This window comes from Hemicordylus capensis, chromosome 4 (genome assembly GCF_027244095.1).
Source record: "Hemicordylus capensis ecotype Gifberg chromosome 4, rHemCap1.1.pri, whole genome shotgun sequence".
Taxonomy (NCBI): domain Eukaryota; kingdom Metazoa; phylum Chordata; class Lepidosauria; order Squamata; family Cordylidae; genus Hemicordylus; species Hemicordylus capensis.
This window is the reverse complement of record NC_069660.1, coordinates 282,313,529-282,341,466: the sequence shown is the minus strand read 5'-3', so window position 1 is coordinate 282,341,466 and position 27,938 is coordinate 282,313,529. Positions and strand designations below refer to the sequence as shown.

Sequence of the window (27,938 nt, the reverse complement as noted above, 5' to 3'; positions counted from 1 at the left end):
TTTAACATGAAAGAACTTGCTTTTCTCATTTCTAAGTGTCTTAAATATTCTATGATAGTGTCTTTAAAGTAAAGGATGAATAAAACAATCCAGCAGAAATACAGGTCTTTATAATACTGACAATACAAGCTTAAAATAGATAGATATTTGATATTAAGAGGAATTACAAGGAAATACATTGTCCCAAGTGTCTTCAATATTGTGTTTCCATCGGAAATTATAATAAAGTCTAAGAGTTGTATTCTAAGAAAATTAGTCATGACTTAATGCCATTGAAATCAATGAGATGTTAGTTGTGACCGATTTACTGTAGGTTCCATTAATTCCAATGGGATGTAGGAATCCTAACTTTCTTAGGATACAACTTAAGTCTGTGGATGGGTTCAGACATCCTGGCAACTAACCACTGGTTTCCCACTATTGCTTTCACTTCCATGTTGCCTGAAACCACCAGTGTTGGGTGAAGAACGTTGGGACCCTCTGCTGCCTAACATTCATAACCAACAATTGAAGTTGCAAAGGGTACTGGACATTGGTACCTTTAGGTGACATGCATGAGGCGGTGGCAACGGTTGCCCGTATTTTTCTCTCACATACCTGCCACTATGATGTTTGAACTCACCCTATATTAGAAACTGTAAGGTTGAAGGCACTTTCACCTGGAATACTGAAGTTGTATGAAGAGAGAAGGTCTGTCTAGTCCTCACCCAATGGCATTGTCTGTTGCAGAACAAGTGTGATGCAGATTCAATTAATTTAAGGAATTGGGAGGAAGGTGACCTCAGCAGGTACAAGAGGAACCTGCACGCTAGTCTCTTTAGCAGCCCAGGTATAGGACATGTTGGGAACAATTAATGACCAATATATTACTGTGGTACCTGCTTTTTAGAATTATGGACTGAAACAAAGCTGTCTACTTTTACGAGTTGCTACACTTACTTCCATAACCAATTTGCATAGGTTAAGAAGCTAAAGATGTATTTAGTTACCAAAAGTAGCCAGTTTTAGTAGACTTCAGATTTCATACTATTAAATCACAGGGTGGCCAGGTAACACCTTTTTAGCTATAGCTGCCAGTTTCATTTGGTGTAACTTTAATGGGTGGCCTTAATGAATTATCTAATATCATGTGTCAACAATGGAAAAATTTTTAATTTGACTAAATGTCTTCTAGTCTCAAAAACTATCTTTCTTCCTTGGTGGTTTCCAATTCATCATCTTCATCCTCATAATCATCATCATCTTCTTCTTCCTCCTCCTTCTTTAATCGATTCCTAGAAATCTACCATAGAATGAGAAATCAGATTTTTTAAAAAAATTAAATTTTTTTAGAAGAGAAACTTATCTTAAAGTGAAATCAATTCACTTTTAAAAATTGCATTAGTGCCTTATTTTACAACAATATTTTTGAGAGCAGTAAGAAAAAATTCTGTCCTTGTAGGTAGACCGAGATAGTTGGGTTATGTGTTCTTTAAATACGATCAGCATCCATACTTGCACGGTATGGAAAAGCTACTTTTCTTTTCAAGCCTGTGGTCAAAGCAGAGAAAAAGTGGCTGGTATCCAGATTGCTGTTATGCTAGTACAACAAGATAGGTTGTGTGCACTTAGTTGGCCACACTCCCCACTTTTGTGAAACTACTAGTTGTACAAAGAGAAGACAAGGCTCAGACCCAGGGGAGGCAGCAAATTTTGTTTTCTTTCCTATAGCAAATAAATCAGCAAGAAAATGAGTGGGGAAAGGATAAGGTAAGTTGGGTCAGAGCTAGTCTTTTTTTTTAGGGTTTGATTTCTGGCCAGCTAGAGTTTTCTTTTTGACAGGGCAGTTTCAGTTTTGCCTAGAGAGATGGTGGGTAAGGAGTTGCTGCAGGTAAGTCATACAGCTTATGGGAGAGGCCACATTCCTGAGATGGCTCAGTTTGGAAGCAACTCTTGAGAAGACAAGGCTCACACCAGGGGAGTTTTGATACTCAGTGTCATGCAAACATATATTTGCTAACATAGTTTTGTGTGGAGTTTAGTGGGGAAATGTGCAAGCAGACACACATGTGATTCCTCTTTATCACAAAGGAGACTCCCAGCATGAGAAGCTGAGTACTACCCCACTTTCCTAATTTTCTTGGAGGACAAAACATGAAACTTTTAATTAGCTGACAACTGCAGCTAAGACCTAGCTTTCAAGTAAACAAGCTCTATATATTCTAAATAGCCAATAAAGGCAGTTATGAAGAATGCCAGCGGGGGAGGGGGTGCTTCCCAGTGTATTGCAACAAATGTTGCATGTATGACTACCTGCCTGAGGGGTAGAAGTCATGGGTGTACATTCAGTGCAAAGAGCTCTTGGCTCTCATGGAAGAACTTTGTTATCTCAAAGCCAAAGTGGCTGACCTGGAGAAGTGGGGGGAGGCAGAGAGATATGTTAGAGGCCTCCCTCTGCTGTCATGGAGAATGAAGATCTCCAGCAGGGAGAGCATCGGTTGGCAGAAGAGTGGAGCATCGGTTGGCAGAAGAGTGGACCCCTTCCTTGTGTGATGCACCCATATCTTTTCACAGGGGATACTGCTCCAGGGGTTGAGGGCCTGCTAGTAGTGGGCGATTCAATCACTGGGGATATAGAGAGGTGGCTTTGTGATCTGTGTGTAGAATGCACACTGACTTGCCTGCCTGGTGCAAAGGTTGCAGATGTCACACAGATAGAAGAGGAGTCAGCTGTCGTGGTGCATGATGACACCAATGTTGTTGGGAAATGCAGTTGGGACATCCTGGAAGCCAAATTTAGGCTGCTAGGTAGCATATTGAAGTCCAGGACTCCCAGGATAGGTTTCTCTCAAGTGCTACCTGTTCCACATGAAGGGCTAGTGAGATAGGTGGAGCTGAGGGGTGTCAATATGTGGATGGGAAAGTGGTGTCGGGGGGAGGGATTTAGATTTGTTAGGCACTGGGATAAACTTTGGGGCAAGCAAAGCCTGTATAATAGGGATGGGCTCCACTTAAACAAAGATGGAACCAGACTGCTGGCACTTAAAATTAAATATTGCCTGCAGGATTGCACAGGAACTGGTTGGTATTTGGTTTGGCAAGCAAAATCCCTTACAGTGTGAGGGTGCAAACCTTTCAGATAAAGCAGAAAGGGACAGAGTAGAAACAGGAGTAGAGCAGAAAGGAACATGTTTCCTTTTACATTAAAACATGTAATGTTTCACATGCGGTTTACATTAGAACATGTGACAGCTGGTCAAAACGGTCAAGTGATGGTAATGGAGATGGCACACACCAATGTCAGGCAAGATAATTGACATATAAGTGTTTATATACCAATGCCAGAAGCCTCTGAGCCAGTGCTTGGTTGCTAATGAAAACATAGATGGGCATAACAAAAACCTACAGGCTTAACTTCTGTGCCAGGTAAACTGATGGAAAACATACTCAAGGACAAAATGGTTAAACATAGAAGAACAGGCCTTGCTGAAGGAGAACCAGCAATGGCAAGTCTTGCCTCACTAACCTTTTGGAGTTCTTTGAGAGTGTCAACAGGCATGATTATCAATAGGCATGTGGATAAAAGTGATCTGATTGACATAGTATACTTGGACTTCTAAAAAGCTTTTAATAAAGTTCACCACCAAAGGATCTTGAGTAAACTTGGAAATCATGGGATAAGGGGACAGGTTCAATTGTGGATTGGTAAATGGTTGAAGGATAGGAAGCGGGAGGGTAGGAATAAATGGACAGTTTTCACAATGCAGAGAATAAGAACTGAGGTCCCCCAAGGGATCTGCACTGGGACCAGTGCTCTTTTAACTTGTTCATAAATGGTCTAGATGTTGGAGTAACCAGCGAGGTGGCTATATTTGCAGATGACACAAAACTATTTGGAGTAGTGAAATTCAAAACAGATTGAGGAGCTCCAAAAGGATCTCTACAAACTGGGTGAGTTAGTGACAAAATGACAAAGGTGGTTCAATGTAAGCAAGTGTAAAGTGATGCATATTGGGGAACCACCACCCGCTTCACATATACACTGATGGCATCTTAGGTGTCAGTGAGTGACCAGGAGAGAGATCTTGGGGTCATGGCAGACAGCTCATTGAAAGTTCCATGCTAGGGGTCACTAGGAAGGAGATTGAAAATAAAAATGCTAATCTTATAATGCGCTTACACAAATCTATGGTGCAGCCACATTTGGAGTACTGTCTACAGTACAGTTAAGATACACCATATCTTAAGGACATTGTAAATAAATAGATTTTTTTAAAAAAAATGTTTTAAATTTGTTTTTAACTAATGTTTTAATGTTGTTTTTATCTGTTGTAAACCGCTCAGAGACACAAGTTTGGGTGGTATAAAAATATGTTAGTAAGTAAAAATAAATTGTAGAACTGGGAAAGGTGCAGAAGAGGGCAGCCAAGATGATCAGGGACCTAGAGCACCTTCCTTATGAGGCAAGGCTACAGCATCTGAGACGGGATAGTGGTGTATAAAATTGTGCACGGAATAGAGAGTGGACAGAGATAATTTTTCCTCCCTCTCACAACGCTAGAACCAGTGGTCATCCCATAAAACAGAAGACCAGGAAATTTAGGACCGACAAAAGGAAGTACTTCACATAGGGAATAATTAATCAATGGAGTTCTCTGCAGCGGGTTGTGGTGATGGCCACTAGTTTGGATGGCTTTAAAAGGGGCTTTGAAAAATTTGCGGAGTACAGGTCTATCAATAGCTACTAGTTGGTGGCTATAGGCCACCTCCAGCCTAAGAGGCAAGATACCTCTAAATACAAGTTGTAAGGGAGCAACAGCAAAAGAGGGCATACCTTCATCTTTTGCCTGTGGGCTTCTCGGAGGCACCTGCTGGGACACTGTGAAACAGGTTGCTGGACTAGATAGGCCTTGGGCCTGGTCCAGCAGGGCTGTTCTTAAGATCAACTCTGGCACACATACAATGTGTGTCAGATATTATTGTATGTATCTTGAATCCAAGACTAGGTGTTTCTCCAAGTTCTTTGATGCTTAGAAAGGTTGACTTAAATACTGAGTCATTTTCTGTCTGTGTAAATGCAGTAATATCAGCTAGTTCAAGAACTAGTCTGGAACAGACATTCTTTTATTTGCAGTTTCTTTACATCAGCACAACACCATTATGTGCATGCAAGTCTTTTTTGTTTTGATTTCTAGTCTTAATGAAGAGCTAGATTTCATTGGATTTGTCACAACTGGAGTTATTAAGCAGTTACTGGAGCTAAAACAATCTATTAGTACATTTATACCAAGAATGCTCAACATAAAAGGCTTCCTGGAGCAGACCAAAGATCTATCTATTCCAACACTGAACTGTGGCCACCAGACGCCTATGGAAAGCCCACAAGCAGGCAAATAGCCCTCCTGATGCATACTGCCTCTTTATCTGGAGGCTATATAAGCACCACAACTGTTAATAATTGTTAAGACTTATTTTCTAAGGAGTTTAATGCTGTCTAAGCTAGTTGTCCTATTTTGGGGTAGCAAATTCCATAAGTTGTATACTTCCTTCTGCCTGTCCTGCTAGTCATGGATGACTGAGTTCTGGTGTTGTAGAAGAGGTGAAAAACTTTCTCCGCACCATACAAAATTCTATAGCCTTAGCCCTCCAATGTATTTTCTAAATTAAGAGGCTCCAAAAATGTGTTTCCTTAGAGAGAAGGAGCTCCAGGGCTTCTTTCCATTGCCCTTTCATACAGCTTTTTCAGGACTCCAATGGCCTTTTTGAAGTATGTTTACCAAGCCCCTCTATACAGTATTCCCACACATGCTTTGAAACATTCACTCACTTATCTCTACAATTGCTTTTAGTGGCCTACTTCTTCCTTTCCCCTCTCCTCTCTGAAGACTTTACCTTTTCACTCTGAGGACTTTGCTATGTATGAAAAGGAAGTATTTCTTTCATGGTTGCACTATGAATTCAGCAATTCAGGTACAGTCTGTTTTTTGATTGGTTTTTTTTTACTCCAACTTTCCAGATGAATGTGCATATTTGCCAATAATTGGTCATTAGGATAAACTATTTCACTTGAAGAAATCCAATTTAGTCACAATGGATGACACAATGTGTCATTTTTCTGAATAGCTGTCAATTGTTGGGCTGGCTGCCAACTCAAGCATCTGCATCAAATGAGCATTCTGATATGTTCATATAAACACCCCAGTGTTTTCATCTGAAATCCACTCTGAGTCTTAAAGATATGCTGGGCTAGAAAAATTGAAAATATTCTGATGCTCACTTACACAAGCATATTAAGCTACCCCATCAAGCTTTCCCCATCTTAGCCGATATTGAAAAGAAATTTCAGTTCTTGGATCTTGCGTTATTATATGCCTCTACTGCAAAAAAAGGTGGGGAGTACACTAGAAATAAATCATGTTAACTGAAGAGAAGAGTTACTTTCAGTTGCCATAATATTTTCCTAGCACGTCCTCATTCTCTTTTGCAGTGAGGATATATAGCAAGACTATATGATCCTAGAATTGATAATACTTTCTAATGATGCTATTATTTTCATGTCCCTCTTTTGTCTAAGTTTGGTGATGGGAAGAGATGGGAGTCAGCTGGGACTCTTTATTTAGTCTATAATTCAAACTTGCTAAGGGAGTTATATAAGTTCCATTCTAGTTGTTATTATGATTTAAAATATTTATACCCTGCCTCTCCAGTGCACTACTGCTCAAGGTGGCTCACAACAATATGACAGACACAAGATAGAATAAAAGTAATAACATTAACTAAATTAAACCAGAAAAAAAGTTGTCAGATTAAAAATCACAGTATTAGGTTCAAATTAAAACTGGAAATTATAAAAAGCTAAAGAACCTACCAGATATAACAAAATAATAATAATGGAGCATTAAAAAGCCTCCTTAAAAAGGTGCGTTTTAAGATTTTTTTAAAAAACACTGAGGGAGGGAGCATGGCAAAGCTCTTCAGGAAAGGTGTTCCAAAGCCGAGGGGCCACAACCAAAAAGGCCTTGTCTCTAGTCTCTGCCAAACAGATCTGTGTTAGTGGTGGGGTCATGAGCAGGGCCTGAGATGATGAGTGGAGGGTACTGGCAGATTCATATGGGCAAATGCGGTCCGACAGGTATCCTGGCCCCAAGCCGTGTAGGGCTTTAAAGGTCAATACCAGTACCTTGAATCTAGCCCAGAAGCAGACCGGTAGCCAATGAAACTGACGCAGAATGGGTGTGATACCCGTGAAGTGACTTGCATTCATGAGCATCCTTGCGGCAGCATTCTGAACCAGCTGAAGCTTCCAAACAGTCTTCAAGGGCAGCCCCAAGTAGAGCACATTACAGTAGTCCAATCTGGATGTTACCAATGCATGAGTGACTGAGGTCAGGTATGACTTCTCCAAGTAGGGTCGCAGCTGGCGTAGTTGTGTGATTCAATTATTTTGATTATAAACTTCATTGAATTTGTTCTATAAACTATAGTGAGCCTGTATCTTATACATACAGCGTACATCTTTACAATGCTAATATCAGTGACAGAGGAAAAGGGAGTTACAAATATTTCCCCCCTGAAATGTATAAAATTGTCAAACAATGTACTAAGAACCTGAAAGCATTCCAGATGTATGACTGCATAACAAATATTACATTTCAGGCTGTTGAAGAAGCAGCTATTATCAATGGCCAAAAGCCTTCCTTAAAGGTGTAGTGTTTCCTCTCACATTATTCAAACACTATATTAATCTAAAATAGTCTGCTGTATCTTGTAAATACCATGCCTAATACCAAGAATAACTTGAGAAAAACAAGTGACTAGATTGATGTGCAGAACAGAAAAAAAGATACCATGGGAAGACAGATAACGGTCTTTGCTACTAATTGTTTCTTTGAGACCACTAGAACACTGCCAGAGTTTGCCCCTTTGTGATATGGAACTGAAGAACTTACTATGCTAGAAATAAGCTTGTTTTTGTAAGGCCTACCTCTGGCATGAAGTTCCATGATTTTCAGATGGAGATGATTTCAGCAAAACGTCTCCTGCATAACACCTTTATCATGTCAAATTCAAGTAGAACCCAGTCCCTCAGTTTTTATATATTATAGACAGGCTCTTAAAAGTAGTAGTATAGCATCTTTCATGCAGCTGGTGTAATACTTAAGCTGCCGTTTGCAATATTTAAGTAAGAATGATGGATATAGAAATCCTAGAGTAAGAACCACCATGCCCCTTGATAAGGAGTTAATGAGCACATGGAAAATATTTTAGAGCTCACACGAACAACCACCAAATCAATATGTACAAATCTGTTTTAAACTGTTGTCATTTATCCTGAGCCTTTGAGATGAGGCAAGATGAGGAGAGGAATGGAAAATGCTTTGATGCACTAGAATTCAGTGCTGTAGAATTTAGTGAGGAGGAGCAACCAAGCTTTCTATTGTACCTGAACTATTCCAGCACAAGATTTGGCTGAACCAGTTCTCTGGAGGGGAGACTTTGAATTTGCACGGACAATATCCAAACGTGTCTGATGGTCCTGTGGATAGAGTGAACTCCGAAACACCTGTTAATAAAGTAAATGCTCAGGATTACTCACTAGACCTATGGTTTTTAGATTTTCTAACTTCAGTAAACATTTTCCATATCAATTTCTATCCCAAGTAACCCATACATCACAGAATCTTTGTATGTGTTAAAAGATTGAGGGAACATTCAGGGGTGCAAACCCAATTTGTATGGGGGATCCAGATTTTGACTTAAACTCTCAGCATTCCAGATTCTAATCTCAGTACCGCATTACAGACACATCTTGAAGGAAAGACCTGAGGAATATACAGGTGAAACTCGAAAAATTAGAATATCGTGCAAAAGTTCATTAATTTCAGTAATGCAAATTAAAAGGTGAAACCGATATATGAGATAGACGCATTACATGCAAAGCGAGATAAGTCAAGCCTTAATTTGTTATAGTTGTGATGATCATGGCGTACAGCTCATGAGAACCCCAAATCCACAATCCCAGAAAATTAGAATATTACATGGAACCAAGAAGACAAGGATTGTAGAATAGAACAATATCGGACCTCTGAAAAGTATAAGCATGCATATGTATTCAGTACTTGGTTTGGGCCCCTTTTGCAGCAATTACTGCCTCAATGCGGCGTGGCATGGATGCTATCAGCCTGTGGCACTGCTGAGGTGTTATGGAAGACCAGGATGCTTCAATAGCGGCCTTCAGCTCTTCTGCATTGTTTGGTCTCATGTCTCTCATCCTTCTCTTGGCAATGCCCCATAGATTCTCTATGGGGTTCAGGTCAGGCGAGTTTGCTGGCCAATCAAGCACAGTAATCCCATGGTCATTGAACCAGGTTTTGGTACTTTTGGCAGTGTGGGCAGGTGCCAAGTCCTGCTGGAAAATGAAGTCAGTATCCCCATACAGCTCGTCTGGGGAAGGAAGCATGAAGTGCTCCAAAATCTCCTGATAGACGGCTGCGTTGACCCTGAACTTAATGAAGCACAGTGGACCAACACCAGCAGATGACATGGCTCCCCAAATCAACATAGACTGTGGAAACTTCACACTGGACTTCAAGCATCTTGCATTGTGTGCCTCTCCATTCTTCCTCCAGACTCTGGGTCCTTGGTTTCCAAATGAGATGCAAAAGTTGCTCTCATCAGAAAAGAGGACTTTGGACCACTGAGCAACAGACCAGTTCTTTTTTTCTTGAGTCCAGGTAAGACGCTTCTCACGTTGTTTGTTGTTCAGGAGCGGCTTGACAAGAGGAATACGACATTTGAAGCTCATGTCCAGGATCCATCTGTGTGTGGTGGCTCGTGATGCACTAACTCCAGCCTCAGTCCACTCCTTGTGAAAGTCCCCAACACTTTTGAATGGCCTTTTCTTGACAATCCTCTCCAGGCTGCAGTCATCCCTGCTGCTTGTGCACCTTTTTCTTCCACACTTTTCCCTTCCACATAAATTTCTATTAATGTGCTTTGATACAGCACTTTGGGAACATCCAACTTCTTTTGCAATTACCTTTTGAGGCTTTCCCTCCTTATGGAGGGTGTCAATGATGGTTTTCTGCACAACTGTCAAGTCAGCAGTCTTTCCCATGATTGTGATTCCTAATGAACCAGACTGAGAGACCATTTAAAGGCTCAGGAACCCTTTGCAGGTGTTATGGACTGATCAGCTGACTGGAGTGGGACACCTAGAGCCTAGACTGTTGAACCTTTTCACAATATTCTAATTTTCTGGAATTGTGGATTTGGGGTTCTCATGAGCTGTACGCCATGATCATCACAATTATAACAAATTAAGGCTTGACTTATCTTGCTTTGCATGTAATGCGTCTATCTCATATCTCAGTTTCACCTTTTAATTTGCATTACTGAAATTAATGAACTTTTGCACGATATTCTAATTTTTCGAGTTTCACCTGTATTTATGGAGCACCTCAAAACTAGGTACTATGGAGGAACAGCAAACTCAGGGATCCTTGGAACATACTTTGAAATCCTCTGAACAAAATCAAAAATCTGTTCTATGACCCAGATATACTTTGATATGAAGATCTCATTCCATTGAGGACAATTAAACAAAAATGCACAATTCATACTTCTGCTTAACGGGTGTGTGAAATGAACTGAGTTGTAAAGGTTTTTATTTATACTGAAATATCAAAGAACCCTTCATGTTAAGATGCTTATAATTTTCACTGTAAAGTCTGTGAAGCATGTAAATTGCAGATGAAGGTGGTAACTTTGACTTTTACATCATGTAAGCAGTAAAGACTTTGTACCATCTCGTATATTAGGGATGTGCACAAAAAGGATTTTGCGTTCTGTTTCAAGCTCGAAACGAAATACAAAACATCTGAAACATTCTGTTGAAACAGCCGTTGAGCCGGCGGTTTTGCTGGAACAAACTATAAACATTTCAAGTGTTTTGGCCATAGGGGACAATGGGGAAACTTGAAACACCCCTTTGTTCCCCACCGGCAGCTCCTAGTGGGTTGGGTGGTAGGGCATGATAGGTGCTATCTACCACCCAACCCACAAAAGAAGTGGGCAAGCGGGTGATTATAAACAAGTTTTTAACCCTTCCCCCCAAACCCCTATGGGGTTTGAGGGGGGAAGAGTTAAAAATTAGCACAACACTCAAACTTGATTACTGTAAAGACACTTCAGTAACTAAGGTTACTATATCTACTCCTGAATTGGTAGAATTCTAAAATTAAAATGTTTGCACTGTTCTCATAAAATCATAGGCATTTACTCTCATATAACTTTAGCAGTATAGTTCTTTACTCCTGGATTTTTCGCACTGTCAATTCAGCGGAGGGGGAAAACAGACTGGTGTTGCATGAGCATAATGGTGTTGTGCTGATGTAAAGGCACTGCAGATTAAATAATGTCTGTTCCAGATTAGTTCTTGAACTAGCAGATATTACCACATTTACCCATTGTTCCCTATGGCCAGAACAAGCAGCAGCCACACAGTGCAATGCATTTGCAAGCCTGCCTTGAAAAATACTGCAGAAGCACACGTTTCAAACAGTTCAAAAATGGCCAAAAAAGAATAATTGACCCAGAATCCACTGCCAGCCACAGTGCTTGTGCTGCAGTAACAACATGGGCACAAGCTGCTCTTTCACACATAACTATGACTCCTTACATTACTTCCTATCATTGCAACAGCTGCTACAGCAGCACACTTACTTAGCAGCCAGCATAGCCATAAGCTCAACTATAGCAACTTCAGCTGCATTTTGTTCTTGCAATGCAGATTGCAGAGCAGAAGCACAAGTTAGTCTTGAGGCCAGACATGGAGATTATCACAGCAATCACCAAGAAATATCACACACACACAGCTGCCACTGTCCATTTTTCACCAAAACACTATCTCACAAACAAAACAAACCACAACAAGGAAAGTTCAAGGCAGCCACCAGGTTCTGTCTTTGTCAACCAGACCCAGCAAAACCAGATAGTTCTATAACAGCAGTAGCACAGCATATTCTCACTCAGTGCTGAGAAAAGAAAACCACAAAATCAAACCTTCCTTCCTCCTGTCCTGATGTATCTTTAAGTGAGGGACAGTATGAGGGATCTTGCTCTGCCTCCCAGTCCCTTTGAGTACATTTTGAATTTAAAATTCCCTCCTTATGTTCCCCCTCCCTCCAATGGGGGCACAGTTGCCCATGACAACACTTGATTTGTATGATAAGCCAACCAATCGGCAAGGAGAGTGAAAGCCAATGCCAGAAAACCAATCAGCAAGGGAAAAACAGGCCTCCAAACTGGGGCTCGAATGTTGAAACATTTAGATTGAAAAGGAGGTTGTTCGGCTCTGAGCTTGAAACAGTCCCTAAATTTAAAGTGTGTTCTATTTCGAGCTTGAAACACTCGAAATTGCTTATTTTGGGTCAAAACATTTCACCAGGGCAACATTCTGCACATCCCTATCGTATATTATGTAGGGTTTACAAATTAGGCTCCATCCACCTATTTGCACTATGCCTCATTCTTTCAGCCAGATGTTAGACTGGGCAGGAATTCAACAAGTACAGCTTGCTAATCACTTGATGAATTTCTGCCTGATGTATTGTCAAGTGACAGTGCTCCCCCCGCCCCGTCCCCATACCACTTACCTTAATAAATGTTCAGGCAGAAATTCCAGATACAGTAAGGATGTTCACGGAACCACGGGGCGGCAGCATATCTCCTTGCTGCTCCAGTGAGTCGTGGACCAGAAGTGCCCGGTGTGCATGCTGGGTACTTCCAGTCCACGACTCACCAGGGCAGCAAGGAGGTACACTGCCACTCTGTGGGACTGTTTTTCAGGACAGCGCCAGTGGGGGAAACATGGTGGTCCCCCCACCTTCAAACTGGCCAAACCGCTGGACGTTCGAACCGGTTTGGAGGTCCATAAAGGGCCTCTGAACTGGTTCCGTCCGTGCACATCCCTAAGATACAGCAGATTCCCTTTTCTCCTCTACCACTCATCCAGGCTGAGGGACCAAAAAACTTTGCATTGCCATCAGCCTGAATGGAAGAGGGGGAACAGTTTGTCAGACTGCAACTCTTTTCTTGTTTTGTGCTCTTGTATTTCATTCTGTTTTCTTGCTTGCCAGTGCAGAACAAGAAAATGAAGAAATCTGCCTGGTTGCCTCAGTACAAGCCAACATGCTTTCTCCTCCTAAATAATAAAAATGCAGGGCACAGTTGTGATGGACAACTGCAGTGAACTGTGCTTTCCTCTCATTTATTTATTGGCTTAGCTCTAAATTGGAGTCGTTGGCTACTCCTACTCATTGCTCCTTATTCTTTCTTGTCCCTTCACTTTCAGAAATGCAACAACAATTTGCTCTATATAATCAGAAGATGCATTGTTTCTGTATCGATTTCTACTAATTTCCAAGTTACATGTTTCAAGTTTGAAAGAAGTTTCTTTTAAATGCTTGGGAATAATCAGAGACTTGATCCAACACTCTGCAATTCCTCCAACTGCTAATACCACTTTTGGGAGAGATAAGAGCAGTACTATCTGTTTTGTTGATGTTGTGAGCCACCCCGAACAGTCGTGTATTGGAGGAGCGGGGTATACATATTAAAATAAAATATCAACTAGACAATTTTTCAGGGCTGGAAGTGCTTCTAGTGTAGGTTATCTGAGGACCCTAGAAGAATGCTGAGAGTGCAAATCTACTTCATGGTATTGATTGCACATTGTTTTACCAGCCCATTTGTGGGATGCTGTGGATAGTGTCACAATTCATCAAGTGCACCAGTAGAATGTTTAGTGGGGAAGCTGCACCTGCTGAATTTCTGCATCCTTCCTCAGCTCAACATTAAGGTGAAAGATGAAGGCAAAGTATGAGTGCATGGAGCCAATTTTGTAAAGCTAGAATAATATATAAGACTACAAAGTTTTTACTGTTTATATAACAAGTTAAGGTGAGTAGTTTTACAACAGTAGCATATTGTGATGAACAGAGCCTAGTAGAATGATTATATGCAAAAGTGATACCCCTTATGTCATATCAATGTCATTTAAAAGGTAAGTATAAGACAGGCTTTTGTATTTGATAATTTAATCCATTTTCTAATATAAAATAAAAATACTAAAAGCACTCCAATGAAACAAGCTTTGTACACTCTTGCAGGGCTAGGCAACCTTGGCTCTTCCAACTGTTGCTGACCTACAACTCCTATCATCCCCAACTGCAGTTTATTCCGGGTGGAGAGGAAAGGAGTTGTAGTTCAGCAACAGCTCAAGAGCCAAGGTTGCCTACCCCTGCTCTATTGAGACATGAATCAACAAGTGTTTAGGATTCAACTCTTGAGATAGCAGGCAGCATCTAGCTTAATTAGTCACAAATAAGCATCATTGAAATCAAAGAAATACATCAGTTATTACTAACTTTAATTCCATTAATTTCAATTGGATTACTTCTTGTCCCCCACCCCTGGCTGCAAGCAGCTGCAAATGCAGCAAGGCAGTGGAGATAAAGATGGCAACAGCCTCACCCCAGCTCATATATTCTGGTTGCTGCAAAAACCTAATGTGAACATTCATGTCTAAGTTAGTCTAATACTGCCCAATATTTGTTGATGCACACCACGATTATGTAATTCTCCTCTTAAAAAAACAAGTCATCACAGATATTACATATTTGAAATTTCCCCTTAAAACTTTCTAGAATTAATGGTGCATTTCAATCAGTTTAACAGGCTTGCTTTAAAACCATTCTCTGTTGCAGGCAGGTGATATCTTAGTAAAGGGAAGTTCAACTGTCTCTATGTAGTTTTGCATACTGTTTCCATTGACTGCGGCTGGTGTCTCCTTTGTGTGCATGTGTGTTAGATTGTTAACCCTTTTGGGAAAAGTCATTTTCTTCTACCTTTTGCTATGTATCCTGCACTGAGTATTGCTTTTGTTGAAAAACAGTATATAAATATTTACAATAAATCAGCAGCAGTTCTGATGGTCCAGAGTTAGTTATCTACACAGTATTTATTTTGTTTATCATGGATTGTATACGCAGTTAGGTTTCATTTTCAAATCTCTTCCTAGAACTAGATATTACAAAAAAGAACTTAATGCATTAAAGAGTTGTGTGTAATTTACTGAAATATCTATATTTTTAATGCAGCAACTTAAAAAAAACTAATTAAATATAGCACTACAGAACAGGTTATCAGGTTTCTTACCTCCAAGTCTTCATTCTCATCGATGTTTTGTATATTTTGGAAGGCAGTAGTGTAAATCTCTAAGGCTTTTCCATGAAATAACATTTCAATTGTTATAAATTCCGAAAAGATGTTCTAAAAGTAAATTGAAAAGTGTTACATATTTATGGTAACTTCTCTAGCCCAAAGCCAGATTATAACTTGGATGCCACATGTATGAGAACTAGGAGCCTGCTTCAATGTATGTTAAAAGCAATTCTATACTAATTGTGTATGTCTATACAGTATTCTACCAAAGAAATCCAAATGGCATTGTGGTCACCAGGAGTTGGCACAACTTTACCTTTATACAGTATTATAGATAAGTCTCTGTGCAGTTGGAACCTAAGCTCATCTAACTATACACAGAGACTTTCTCACATAATCCTACAGGTGATCAAGGAAGTTATAGCACATTTCTGTTTACTGAGCCAGATACTGGCTCTTTCTCCAGCAATGTGTGACCAAGTTCTTGTGTAACCCAGCTCTTCAACTGGCAAGATATCCCTTTATATACTTTTTAGGTTATCTAAGGCTAAATGTTCTTGATATAAACTTTCCACAATGATTGTTTTGGCTTGGCCATTAAGCTAAGCCTACCATCCTATAATAAAATCTATTATTCTGATCCTCTTAGTCATAATTGTGAAGCATAAAAGGATCAGCAGTTTAACAATTAATGCAAAGGACAGAAGGAACTAAAACATGCTGGAATAGGAACAGTCTTCATTGCCCATCAAAAAGAAAAGGAAAGAGAAATATTTAGAATGGAAAAAGAAGCATATGTATACTCAGCAGACAAACAATTTTACATTAGTCAACCCTAGCTGACTTTATTCACTGCCAAAAAAGAATTGGTCAACAGAATGCATACTTATAATTACTAACTCACATATTTATTTTATTTTCTTTAACACATTTGTATACCACCCAAAATGCAAGTCACATACACAGTGACACCAGTTTACATTCTCATAAGAGAGTGCAAACTGCAGGCCCAAGACTCCTGAAGCTAGAATGTAAGGTGATGTTTTGGCACAAAGTAGAGGCTTACTGTGGATTGGGGGTATGCTACTATCTTGTATTGTAAATATTTAAAAATCTCAAATTTTTGTTTACCTCCATGGTCTTTCTACTTTGGGACTCTGGTACAAATAGGCATCTCGTTCTTGCTACAAACTGGGAATAGCATTATCTCATTTAAATAAAAGATCCGAACAATCTAATATTCCTCAAGTCAAGCTAATGCATTATATTAGAATGTCAATTATATACTCGCCTTGATGTCTTTTATTTTTTGTTTTTCAAAGTTGTCAATTGTTTCCTCCAGTTGCTGACTTGTTCTAGTCGCATCCAATGAAGCTCTTTGTAATTCACTTTCAGCCTAAAAATGTAAATAGTGATATAATTAGTTATTCTGCAAACTGACATTTAGTGGTTGTAGCCAAAGAAAGTGAGTTATAATGTATAGTTATAATAATAGTTATATACTGAAATTAATGGTAGTCACAATGATCTTATAGATCTTGATAGTGTTTAGTTATGGCCAACTTTCTTTGGATATAGCCCAGTATTATTTAGTTTATTAATTAGAACTCATTCAGATGCTCTGGAAATACATACAATTATAGTAATAAGCTCCATGAAGAAATCTATTAATATCAGTCTTTGATACCTACATTTCCAATGTTTAGAGAACATGTGTGGCATGGAACATATGCAAAGTTACAGCTGCATTAAGAAACTTATTGCTACTTAATTATGAACTCTGTTTAGTGTAGTGTGTGAAAGATAGGGATGTGCACGAAAACGGTCCGTGCGCTCCTGGAAGGGTGTGTGGGGGGGGTCACTTTAAGGGACGGGGTGGTGCTTCCTACCTGCCCATCTCTGCCCCACTGGTTTTCCCCTGCCAGGGCTCTCCTAAACAGCATGGGTGCAGGGCTGCAGTGTTCCTGTTTGCAGCCCCATTCAGCGTCGCCATGCCCAGGGGCGTAACTACTATTAGGCAAGGGGAGGTGGCTGCCTGGGGGCCCGCATGCCTCGAGGGGGCCCCCAGAGGCAAGTCACATGACTATATATTGTGAAGTATGTGTGTGTGTGTGTGTGTGTGTGTATCAGCGAGGGACCCATTTTAAAATTTTGTCTCTGGGCCCACTCCAGCCTTGTTACGCCCCTGGCCATGCCCATGTGCATCCAGCGCTGTTTAGAAGAGCACCAGCGGGAGGAAAGTGGTGCGGCAGGGATGGGCAGGTAGGAAGCGCCTTTCCTGTCCTTTAAAGTAACCCCTCCACCCTCCGGATGGGCTTGAACGCAGGAACTTTGAACTGGTTCAACGCTCCAGAAAAGGAGCACTGAACCTGTTCTATGCACATCCCTAGTGAAAGATGCTGTATAGACCATAATGGCGACAAAACTCCTACCTAGTGGAATAACAATTTTAAAACAATCATACATATTTACTCGATATTAATACATTTGAAAAACTTGCAATTTCTTAGGTCCATATGCACAAAATCCAACACATTGGAATTACTACTTCATATATGAACATTAATTGAGAAAAGAAAATCTCTGTCCTGAAATCTTAAGTATGGGAGGATATAAAGGAATTAACCTGTGAAGTGATGTTAAATCTGAAAATGGATGGTCTGGAAAGGCAGAGAGGACAAATTTGCAGCAAAGATGGCAAAGGCACGCAAGTAACTAGTAGTGAACAGTTCATAACTTAAACAGTGGTGATTCTGAAAAGACCTTGAAGAAGAAGCACATTTGGAAGGGAGATGAGGAAAACTGGTCTGACAGAATGTTCCAGGCACAGGAAGATGCATAAAAGAAGGCATAAAGATCAGAGCAGGCTGACAGCAGAAGTGTGGCTTGTTGTAGAGGGAACTGGAAGAGGAATGATGGAAGAAATGCCATTAAGATAAGAGATAAAGGCAGCCTTCAAAAGTTCAGGGCTGGGGGTCAGGATTGATCTTAAAAGGGAAATAAATTAATAACATACATTAAAAGGATGGCTGATTATAATGAACTAAAAATGATTTAGAAGACTCATTCTGAAGAGAGACAAGAGGGAAAGTGAACAAGCAAAAGACTGTACCATTCTAAGCAAGATATTACCACCCTCAAATTTTATGAAGTTATTCAATGCCACTTACACCACTGTCATCTCAAAAGATTTCAATATACTATTCTTAGAACAATGTTTCTTATGACTGCATTTCACATCATTGTATATTTTTTGTAATTATATAACTAATTTCAAAGCAAAACAAGCTGACCACTATATGTTTAAATAGAGTGCTGGACTAGGACCGGGGAGACCCAAGTTCAAATCCTCATTCAGCCATGATACTTGCTGGGTGACTCTGGGCGAGTCACTTCTCTCTCAGCCTCACCTACTTCACAGGGGTATTGTGAGGAGAAACCTAAGTATGTAGTACACCATTCTGAGCTCCTTGGAGGAAAAGCAGGATATAAATGTAAATAATAATAATAATAATAATTAATGGAATCCTCTTCAGTTCCTAAATTCAGAAACTCCATTTCAACAGAAAAGTGCATGATTTGCTCAAGTGAGATTTTGAAGAATAGCTGATGACATCTGGTGCCTCTTGGTTGTAACTACAGCAGTTTATTACAACTAACAAGATATACAGTAAGTGATCTGTTATTGCTCAGGTGCTGTCCACTATTTCACAAATATGCAGCAAAGAACCACAAGAAGCGAATATCATTAGCAACTTTAGTCTGATAAGATGACCAACCTGTGACTGAAGTTAGCAGTAAAGGAAAATAATATGCTTATAAGTTACAGAAAATATTTAAACTATGTGTGCGATACTCAACCTACTTATTGTTATGACTCATAACAGTAACTCAGGTCTCCCAGTTTCTCTCTCTCTTGCTGCATTCCCAGGTATTACTGATGGTTTTACTTTTAAAAAATCTCAAACCTGTAACAAACTGGGAACTAAAAGTGGCTTTCTGTACATTTCAAGAAATTCACCTCATTACCTGGTAACCTCCTTTGAATTGTTGATTTGCCAATTTAGCTGCCAACCGACAAATATTTTAGGGAGACAGTTGCCTTCTTCAGGCATTATTACACCTGGGCAGTGGGGCTAAGGAGCATGTTAGTAGCTCTGTAGTCCTGCTGTCCACAAGTACAACATTTGCAGAGAGAAACTAGGTACAGCATCCATGCTTTTTATAACCCTTGAAGGATAGCAAGATTTGCAGTAGAAAAGTCTCTCTCTCTCTCTCTCTCTCTCTCTCTCTCTCTCTCTCTCTCTCACACACACACACACACACACACACACACACACACACACACACACACAGTCTTAACAAGTCTATTTATTCCTGAGGTGTTAATTTTTGTGCAAAGGATACAATAACATGTCGATCTGATGGATTCCGTTGACGTGTCCTTTCTAGTTGAGATAACTGTTTTGCTTCTCGATTCTTTGCTGTTAAAGTTGCTTTGAGATCCTCCTGCAATTATAATTATTTATATTCAAAGACTGAAGCTTTTAAAACACAAGTTCTGCTCATTTGAGTTCTTGATAACTTATCTGAAATAAACTAAAATCTGTTTATATATATAGTCCAGTACTGCAGTTCTCTCCATGTGGGTGAAAGCATTTTCAGCTCTCCGAAGCTTATTTGCCATGAATGCACTACATTTTGGGATCAACAGGACTGCTGCTATTGTTACTCTGGTAAACTACAGGGGATTATTCTGAACTAAACAGTAATAATTTCAAGTTCATGCATGCTTTTCATGTTCATGTATGCAAAATTTATCAACAAAAAACTGCTTGGCAGATATCAAGATCTGATTACTTGAATTCTATTTCCTTATACCAGAAACATTAGTTAATCCTGATTGGAGATCTACTTTTTTGGGGGAGGGGGGGGAATCCTTAAAAAATAGCAAAACAAATTCCACCACCTACTCTCTTAAGTTTTACGATGGTCCCATAACATTTCAGAGGTTCAACCACTTTGGCTTCAAGTCTTTCCACCTATAAGGAAAAGCAACAACCCATCTCAGTTGTACATTTTGGCTACTAATCTTAAAGCATGTGAAGTCCCACTACAAAGCAGGCGTGTGGGAGGAGGAGAAGTGGTAGGGAAAAAACTGTTTAGTTTTTGTAGTAAAGAAACCGAAGTTGTGCTCTCAGGATTAAGCCAGTTAAATCTGCATGCTTACTTAATTTAAAATATATTTGTTACATTTATATGCTGCCTTTCTGCCTTGACCAAGACACTCGATGGTTAACAATATTAAAACTCAAACTTTGGCACAAGAGTTAACACAGTGTTGTACCAGGCCACTGATGGTCTTTTCAATTAGACCAGAAACCATTGTGGCAAGGACATGTCTGTTCTACAGTTCATATAGTGCTTAGGAGTATCTTAAGTGCTTAATAAATAACAATAATGCAAAATATGAAGGTTCATCCTTCCTGATCACTGGAAACAATGTACAGGCTCTTATGTCTGCCTTGTGATTTGTCATTTGCCTTTCCAAGTAGAAGTTGCCTCTAGGTGAGCACCCAACTGGTAACTATATAACACTTTGAGAGAGAAATGTGTTGTGTGTGCATTCATCTTAGCCCCTAATTTAAATTATTCATTTTCCACAACAATGTATGGACTTAAGTACATACCTCTGCCTGGCGATAATCTTGAAGTTTGGAAAACTCATTTGCAAAGTTTTTTAGTCCAAGTTTTAAATTCGGTGTTTCTGTAGCTGCATAAGCATGTATCTCATTGACTAGGAGATCTGCTTTGTCTCGCAATCTGGCAGTTTTTCGTATATATGCGGCAAATATTTGGCACAATTCACCAAAATGTTTTTCCACATTTGACACAGCTTCCCGAACTTGTCTAGTCTGATTGTCCCTAGACAGAGAGATGTTTAATACCATCAGATGATCTTAACAATACTACAGACATTTACAATACTACTACAATTATTGTAATCCAAGCTCAACTACAACCAAGAACCAGAAATAGATATCAAGATTTAAATCTCTCCTATCCACAAGAGCTCAGGGTGCACAACAACATTTATATATAATGTAAAAAGATAAGATGTGTGAGCACTGCAAGATATTCCCCTCAGGGGATGAAGCCGCTCTGGGAAGAGCAGAAGGTTTCAAGTTCTCTCTCGGGCTTCTCCAAGATAGGACAAGATTTTTTTATTGAACCAACGAACTACCAAAGCATACAGTACGTTGCCAAAGCACAATTATATACAAAGTGGTTGTTTGTACATCATATATCTACAAAGATTTACACACAAGGATTTGGAAACCCACAGGGTTATAAAGTATATGCAGGCAGTACTGTAACTCGGGGATGGGGGATTTCAAGGCACATCAGGTAATCGGGGGGCGGGGGCAGGGGCAGGGGGTTACGTCCAACATCCATTTCCATAATTTGTCCCATTGCTGTTTAGAAGAGATGCACTTGTCTTTTTGCACATAACCATACAAACTTTTCCAGAAGAGATTTCCTGTCTCATCCATGTGAACCTCTTGGTCGCGTCTTCCCTCCCTATTCCTATGCAGGAGCATTGCATAAATGACATACAGGTTTACTAACCTGATTATGAGAAGGGGAACGTTCCAATTCCTTAGTATGAGGGCACCTGTTCTGTCCCGTTTCTTTCTGGGACCTCAAAAAGAGGTTCCATCGCTCAAACCTGAGGTTAGTTCTTCCCAAGACTATTTTTCCAAATCAGGCCACTCTAACAACTTGCTTACTCCCTGCCACACTCTTTTGGCTACCACACAGTCTTTTAAGAAATGTGAATGGGTTTCCCTGAATGTTTTGCCTAGCTCACTAGCTTTCTGTTTGCAGGTGATTTTAGGACACTCTTGCTGGTCCTCTGGGAACCAAGGCTTAGCCGCATTAAGCAATGCGGTAGTACTTGGTGGTATAAACGCCACCTTGTAGGGCTGAGAGAGATTCCTGCCTGCAACCTTGGAGAAGCCGCTGCCAGTCTGTGAAGACAATACTGAGCTAGACAGACCAATGGTCTGACTCAGTATATGACAGTTTCCTTTGTTCCTATGTTCCTAAGAGGTCACTTTCGCAAATGACATAAGTCAGTATTTGCAGTTATTAATTAAATTGGTAAAATTGCCTTCCTCCAGAGAGTTCCTATTGGCATACATGGGATGTTCCCATTTTATCCTTACATCCGCCTTGTAAAGTAGATTAGCTTGAAAAAGAGGGCCTCTCCCAAAACTCTAGCCTCAGCGTTATGCTGAGCCAGCTGGGGTGGTCAGTACCATTTGGGGGATAAATGCTCACTGTGATTTTTAACAAGGTCTGCATCTCTAGAGATCGGCAATAGATGATAGCATTGTAATAATTTCAGCTTTCAACATGTTATCATGCTTTTTATTGCTCGGACCCTGTAGTGGTCAAATTTACAACGGTATTTTAAAAACACAACTACTATAAAATGTTATCAATGTGGTCAGAGGAATGGAAATGAAAATTGGTGGGAATGTCCTTCAAAGATTTTTCCATGGAGAGAGAACAATTTTTTCATTGTTACCCTAATCCTCCCTAGCCCTTTCCTCTGTGCAAAAACAACTGTAATATTACCAGAATCATTGGGGGGTAGGGATTAAGAAGGAGTGATATCACAAAACAAAACGCTAAAAAAAATAGTTAATGATCTGAGAAAAAGAAAACTCAATTTGATTTGCCTATAGGAATGTATATACAAGAGTGGAAAGATAGAAAGTCTTTATAAAATAAATTATTAGGTTAACAATTTGAAACCCTATGATATTAAGGGGAAAAGGGGGCACAGTCTCTTATACAAAAGAACTTTTAGAGTTAAATTTGTTATTTCAAGATGATTATGGGAGAGTATTGGTGGTAGTAATAAAGGTTGGAGATTCAAAGTACATAGCAGCGGGCATACAGTATATGCCTCCAATGAGGCAAAAGTAGATTTTTGTTGAAAATTGGAAAACCAAACAACAGAAATAGATAGGCATCAGATTATATTAATGGGAGACTTTTTTTGGAACTGTTTTAATGTAGGCTGTAGAGATACAACAGATTTGAGGAAAAATTGATGGGAAATTATCAAGAGTTTCGCTTCAATATGATTGAGCACTTTGGTTTATATGATATATGGTGAATCAAATAGATGCGAGGGAGTAGACCTTTTATTTCTTATTTTTATTTTTTAGATAGACATAAAACGTATATGAGAATAGAAGATATGGGCCGATGTAGATGTGTTGATAATAATTAATAGATAACGTTTTATGAACTACTGGGGAGAGAATGTTTAACCTTTAGGCAAGATCTTGATTACTGACAACAACACTTGTTCCAAGGATGAGATGGAAGTCCTTATAGTGTGTGTGAGTGTTTGTGTTATTTGTGTTTGTCTTTTGATGTTGTCAAAATTCAATAAAAAGTATGTGCAAAAAAAAAAGAAAAAAAGGAGTGATATCACAGAGAAAGCTGTAAGTGCAACAATCCTATCTCCTCTTTTCCATCTTTGGGGGCCAGGGGAGAGAGTCACTATGAACATTCATTCCATGAGCGAGTACTGATGGCCTAAATTTGTGGACTTGGCTCATTTTTCCCATCCATCCTCAGTCTCATCTCTTTCTTCCCCACTCCTCTCCCTCTTTTCCTTCTTCTCTGTCTTCTCTCTCTGTAACACCTGTAAAAAAAACCCTGCATTTGTAGAAAAAGCAAGAGAAACAGTCTACCCTTTCGCATTTGTAGAAGGAAGAGAAACAGTATCCTTTTGGTTGCAATAAATTTAGTAAACTTAAAATTGTTCACGCTAGCGTTAAATCCCAAACTAACAAAGTTATGATGCCTGAGAGTACAGAACATTAAAAGCCATAGTGATCTAATCTGTGTCGCATGACTAGCCATGCTCTCCCATTCTTGCTGGTCTTCCCTTGATTCTGCCATTTAACTCCAAAAGTTCCATGAAATCCTTATGTCATATGCCAACAAACAACTAAATATGGATTAACACTTGCATTAAATGTTAATAAAGTCTAATGCTAAATCTGGCATTTTAAAACGTATGTGTTTTTCACCATGATGAACACACAGCATTGCAGGGCAGTGTTCCCTCTAAGGTTTGCGCACCCACAAGGTTTTTTTTTCACTCTGTGAAAACTTTTCACTTTTTGTTCACTCTGATTTGCTCAGTTCATTTTAGATCCCGCTCAGGTTGAATCAGGACGGCCCCATTCTGAAGGGTGGTGTGCGCACACTGCCTTGATACTGCCACCCAGAACAAAACTCATTCTGCACACAGATGGAAAAAAATTAGAGAGAACACTGTTGCAGGGTACTTAAAATAGGTTTCCATATTTTTCTCTCTTACTAATTTCCTTGCTTCAATAAATCCCCTTCACTTGTCAACAACTGCCTTTGATAATCTTGCAATGCAAACATCTTGATGATCTGGCCCCCAATGTAATTTTCCTTTGGCCCTTGCATGATGCAACATATCTTCTTTAGTAGGACTGGTTAAGAGCTTTAAAATATTTGCCATGGGAGACTTTCCTATAGAGGGAATGGATCAACTGACCAAAGAGCATGTTCTATTTGTAAACCTATGGAATTAATTTCTACATAACTGCAGTTAGCAAATCTGTGAAATTAAATACGAATACACACATTTCCCCCCAAACATTTATGTACTAGAATTGCTTTTTTAAAAGAAGTATAATCATTATTTTCAAACTTCAAAACGTGGTAGGTGTGCGTACCAGACAATGGTTATTAATGTCAGTGACCAGAAGATCTGGACTTAGTAAGTATAGAAGACAAAAGTTTGCTTTTCCCCCTCTCAACAACCCTTGAAATAGGCCCAATTAATAGAGGGGAGACTGTGGTGCCCAAGGGACTCAAAAGGGACCCCAGGCTTAATTTGTGCCCAAGCTCACAAGGACTCATAAAAAGTGCAAACTTAACCATCTTTACTCAGGATCAAGACTCCTCCCAACGGGACTTCCACCAAGTAGGCGTACATACGTTCAGCCTCCGCTCGGGCATCTGAATTCAGAACCAAGCTTAATCCTAAAATATGTGAAGTGCCCCCTTCGCAACGCTTTGCTTCGCGGCCGAGCTACCGATGCTCCGGGTTGAAAAGGAGGGTTGCTTGCAAGGCAGGCCTGAGCCCCGGCAGCCTCGCTTTGCGAGGAGGAGGCCCTGCTCTCCCGCTAGCCCCCACGGTAAGCCCACTCGCGGTCTCTCGACCCCCTACCCCGCCACCACCGGGGGTCATGGTGTGTACGGAATCCTCTTCCCACCCCCAGCGATCACCATGGAAATGATCACCCCGTCCTCTCCCCCGAACTCAAGACGTCTCGTCCCCATCTCCAGAAAGAGAAAGGCCCAAGTAGCAATGAGGCGAAGTGCCGGCCCCGCTTCCCGGGAAAGCAGCAGGCCCAAGCACGGCCCGTTACCTGCTGTCCAACCCACGGCCCAGCATCAACATGGCGGTGGCGGCGGCAGTGCTTGGAAGGAGCGCTGCGCTCCGCGGCCCGACCGGTTCCTATGGAAACCGAGCACCACCCATCCGGCTCGCTTCCCGGCCTGTCTAACCCGGCCTAGAACTGGTGGCGCCGCCGCCGACTGCGAGGAGCAGGGCCGGCCGCCGGATTGGGTGACGTCTGCTACGACTTGCAGCCTATTGCGCTTTCTCTCTCCGCCACCCCCAGAGGACCCAGCCTGCGGGGAGCAGGTTTTAGTTGTAGGCAGGGCCAGAGGCGGGTGCCGCCGGCCGGCCGGTCCCCGGCAAGAGGCGACAGTGGTGGCGGCAGGGAGAGGCGAGCGGGAGATCCTTGCCTGAAATCTTCTGCCTCCCACCTCTGTGCCTCACCCTATTCCCCCCACCCCACCCTCTGTGCCCCACCCTATTCCCCCCACCCACACTGGCCCTGTGGTGTGCCGTGTAGTTGGCTGAGCAAAGTGCACCACGGGCCCCAGCTGAGTCGGAGGGCAACCACTGTAATAGGTGGGACTGAGCAGGGGTGTAGCTACGGGAGAGGGGGCCATGGTCGCCCCTCTCCCTGGTGGCCCCTTGGAGTGAGGGAGATAATGAAGAAAATAGGGAGGGGTAGAATGGGGGGCCCTCGGGAGCGGGGGGCCCCAGGTTCTTTGAACCCATCCGCTCAGTTATAGCTACACCCCTGGGTGAGCGCCATGCTCTGGGCCAGTGTTCGTGGGGAATATCAGCACCACTGCCAGAACACAGCTCCTGCCTGCCACAGCAGCCACCCAGGACTCAGCCAGCCCCATGGCGCACTCTGGTTTGCAGAGAAGAGTGCACTGCGGGCCCGCCTGAGTTGCAGGGCAGCTGCTGTGACAGGTGAGTTGTGCTTTGGGTCAGCGGCAGTGGGAGATGCCCCTGCTGCTACTGTAGCAGAGAGCAGCTCCTGCCCATTGCAGTGGCTGCCCTCTGATTCAGCTGGCCCTGTGGCACACTCTGGTTTGCCAAGAAGAGCACGCTGCAGGGTCCAGAGCCAAGTTAGAGAGGGCAGCTGCCACCACAGATGGGAGCCATGCTCTGGGCCGGTGGTGACAGTTGGAAATCTCTGTGCCGTCAGCTCCCACCCATCATAGCAGCTGCTTGTGGTTTGCTGCTCTGGTTTGCCAAGTGCAACGTGAAGCTCGGCCAAGAGGAGGGCAGCAGCTGCAATTGGGAGGAGCCATGCTCCACACTGGCAGCAGCGGGAAATATCCACGCTGCCACCTGTGGTAGAGCACAGTTCCTGCCTGCTTCTGCAGCTGCCCTCCAATTCAACTAGCCCTGTGGCATGAGGAGAGCTTTTTTCCTTGGGCCCTGCAGCAGAGAGCATGCTGCAGGGCCCGACTGAGTTGGACAGCTGCTGCAAAAGGTGGAAGCCAGGGGCATAACTATAATAGGGCAAGGGGAGACAGTTGTCTGGGGGCCCACTGCCTTGGGCGGGGAGCCCAGAGGAAAGTCACATGACTGACTTCCCCAGCCACACACCCGCCCGGGCTTCCTTCAGTTGTATTCATCCTCAAGAATTGATGTGAGTGTGAAGACCTGGAGCTACCAGAACAGCATGTCTTTCTCTAGTACTGTTAAATGACTTGCATCGTCCACAATTTAAAAAACCTTAAAAAAAATAATTTAGGATGATGTTCTATTGTGACACATAGGAGATATATATGTGTGTGTGTTTTTCCACTATTCAGCCTCATTTAAGATTCTTTACTTCATGAGCTGAGATTCGGGGGGGGGGGCACCATTTTAAAATCTTTTCTCTGGGCCCACTCCAACCTTGCTATGCCTCTCTGTTGGAAGCCTTGCTCCACACCAGCAGTGGTGGGAAATATCCACACTGCCACCGCTGGCAGAGTGCAGCTCCTGCCTGCCACAGCAGTCACCCTGCGACTCAGCCAGCCCTGTGGTGTGCTTTGGTTTGCCAAGCAGAACAAGCTGTGGGGCCTGGCCAGATTGGAGAGCAGGAGCCACCCACACCCCAGGCTGGAAGCAGTGGGAAATATCTGCCCCACAGCTGCAGCTTCTGCCCACTGCAACAGCTGCCCTCCGACACAGCCAGCCCCATGGCACGTTCTGGTTTGCTGAGAAGAGTGTGCTGTGGGGCCTGGCTGAGTTGGAGGGCAGCTGCTGTGACACGCAGGAGCAACACTCTGGTTCAGAGGTGCTG

At 41.6% G+C, this 27,938-nt stretch overlaps 1 protein-coding gene across 1 annotated transcript; it reads right to left on the bottom strand.

Moving 5' to 3' along the window:
- Positions 1 to 88: 88 nt before the first annotated feature.
- CIBAR1 (CBY1 interacting BAR domain containing 1) lies at positions 89 to 26,079 on the bottom strand. The gene is made up of 9 exons (XM_053248905.1): positions 25,704 to 26,079; positions 20,895 to 21,129; positions 20,178 to 20,246; positions 19,612 to 19,713; positions 18,984 to 18,989; positions 16,496 to 16,600; positions 15,199 to 15,312; positions 8,423 to 8,542; positions 89 to 1,282 (listed from the first exon to the last, which is right to left on the bottom strand). The coding sequence occupies exons 1-9, from the start codon at positions 25,733 to 25,735 to the stop codon at positions 1,184 to 1,186; spliced, it is 882 nt and encodes a 293-aa protein (XP_053104880.1). The 5' UTR covers positions 25,736 to 26,079; the 3' UTR covers positions 89 to 1,183.
- Positions 26,080 to 27,938: the final 1,859 nt, after the last annotated feature.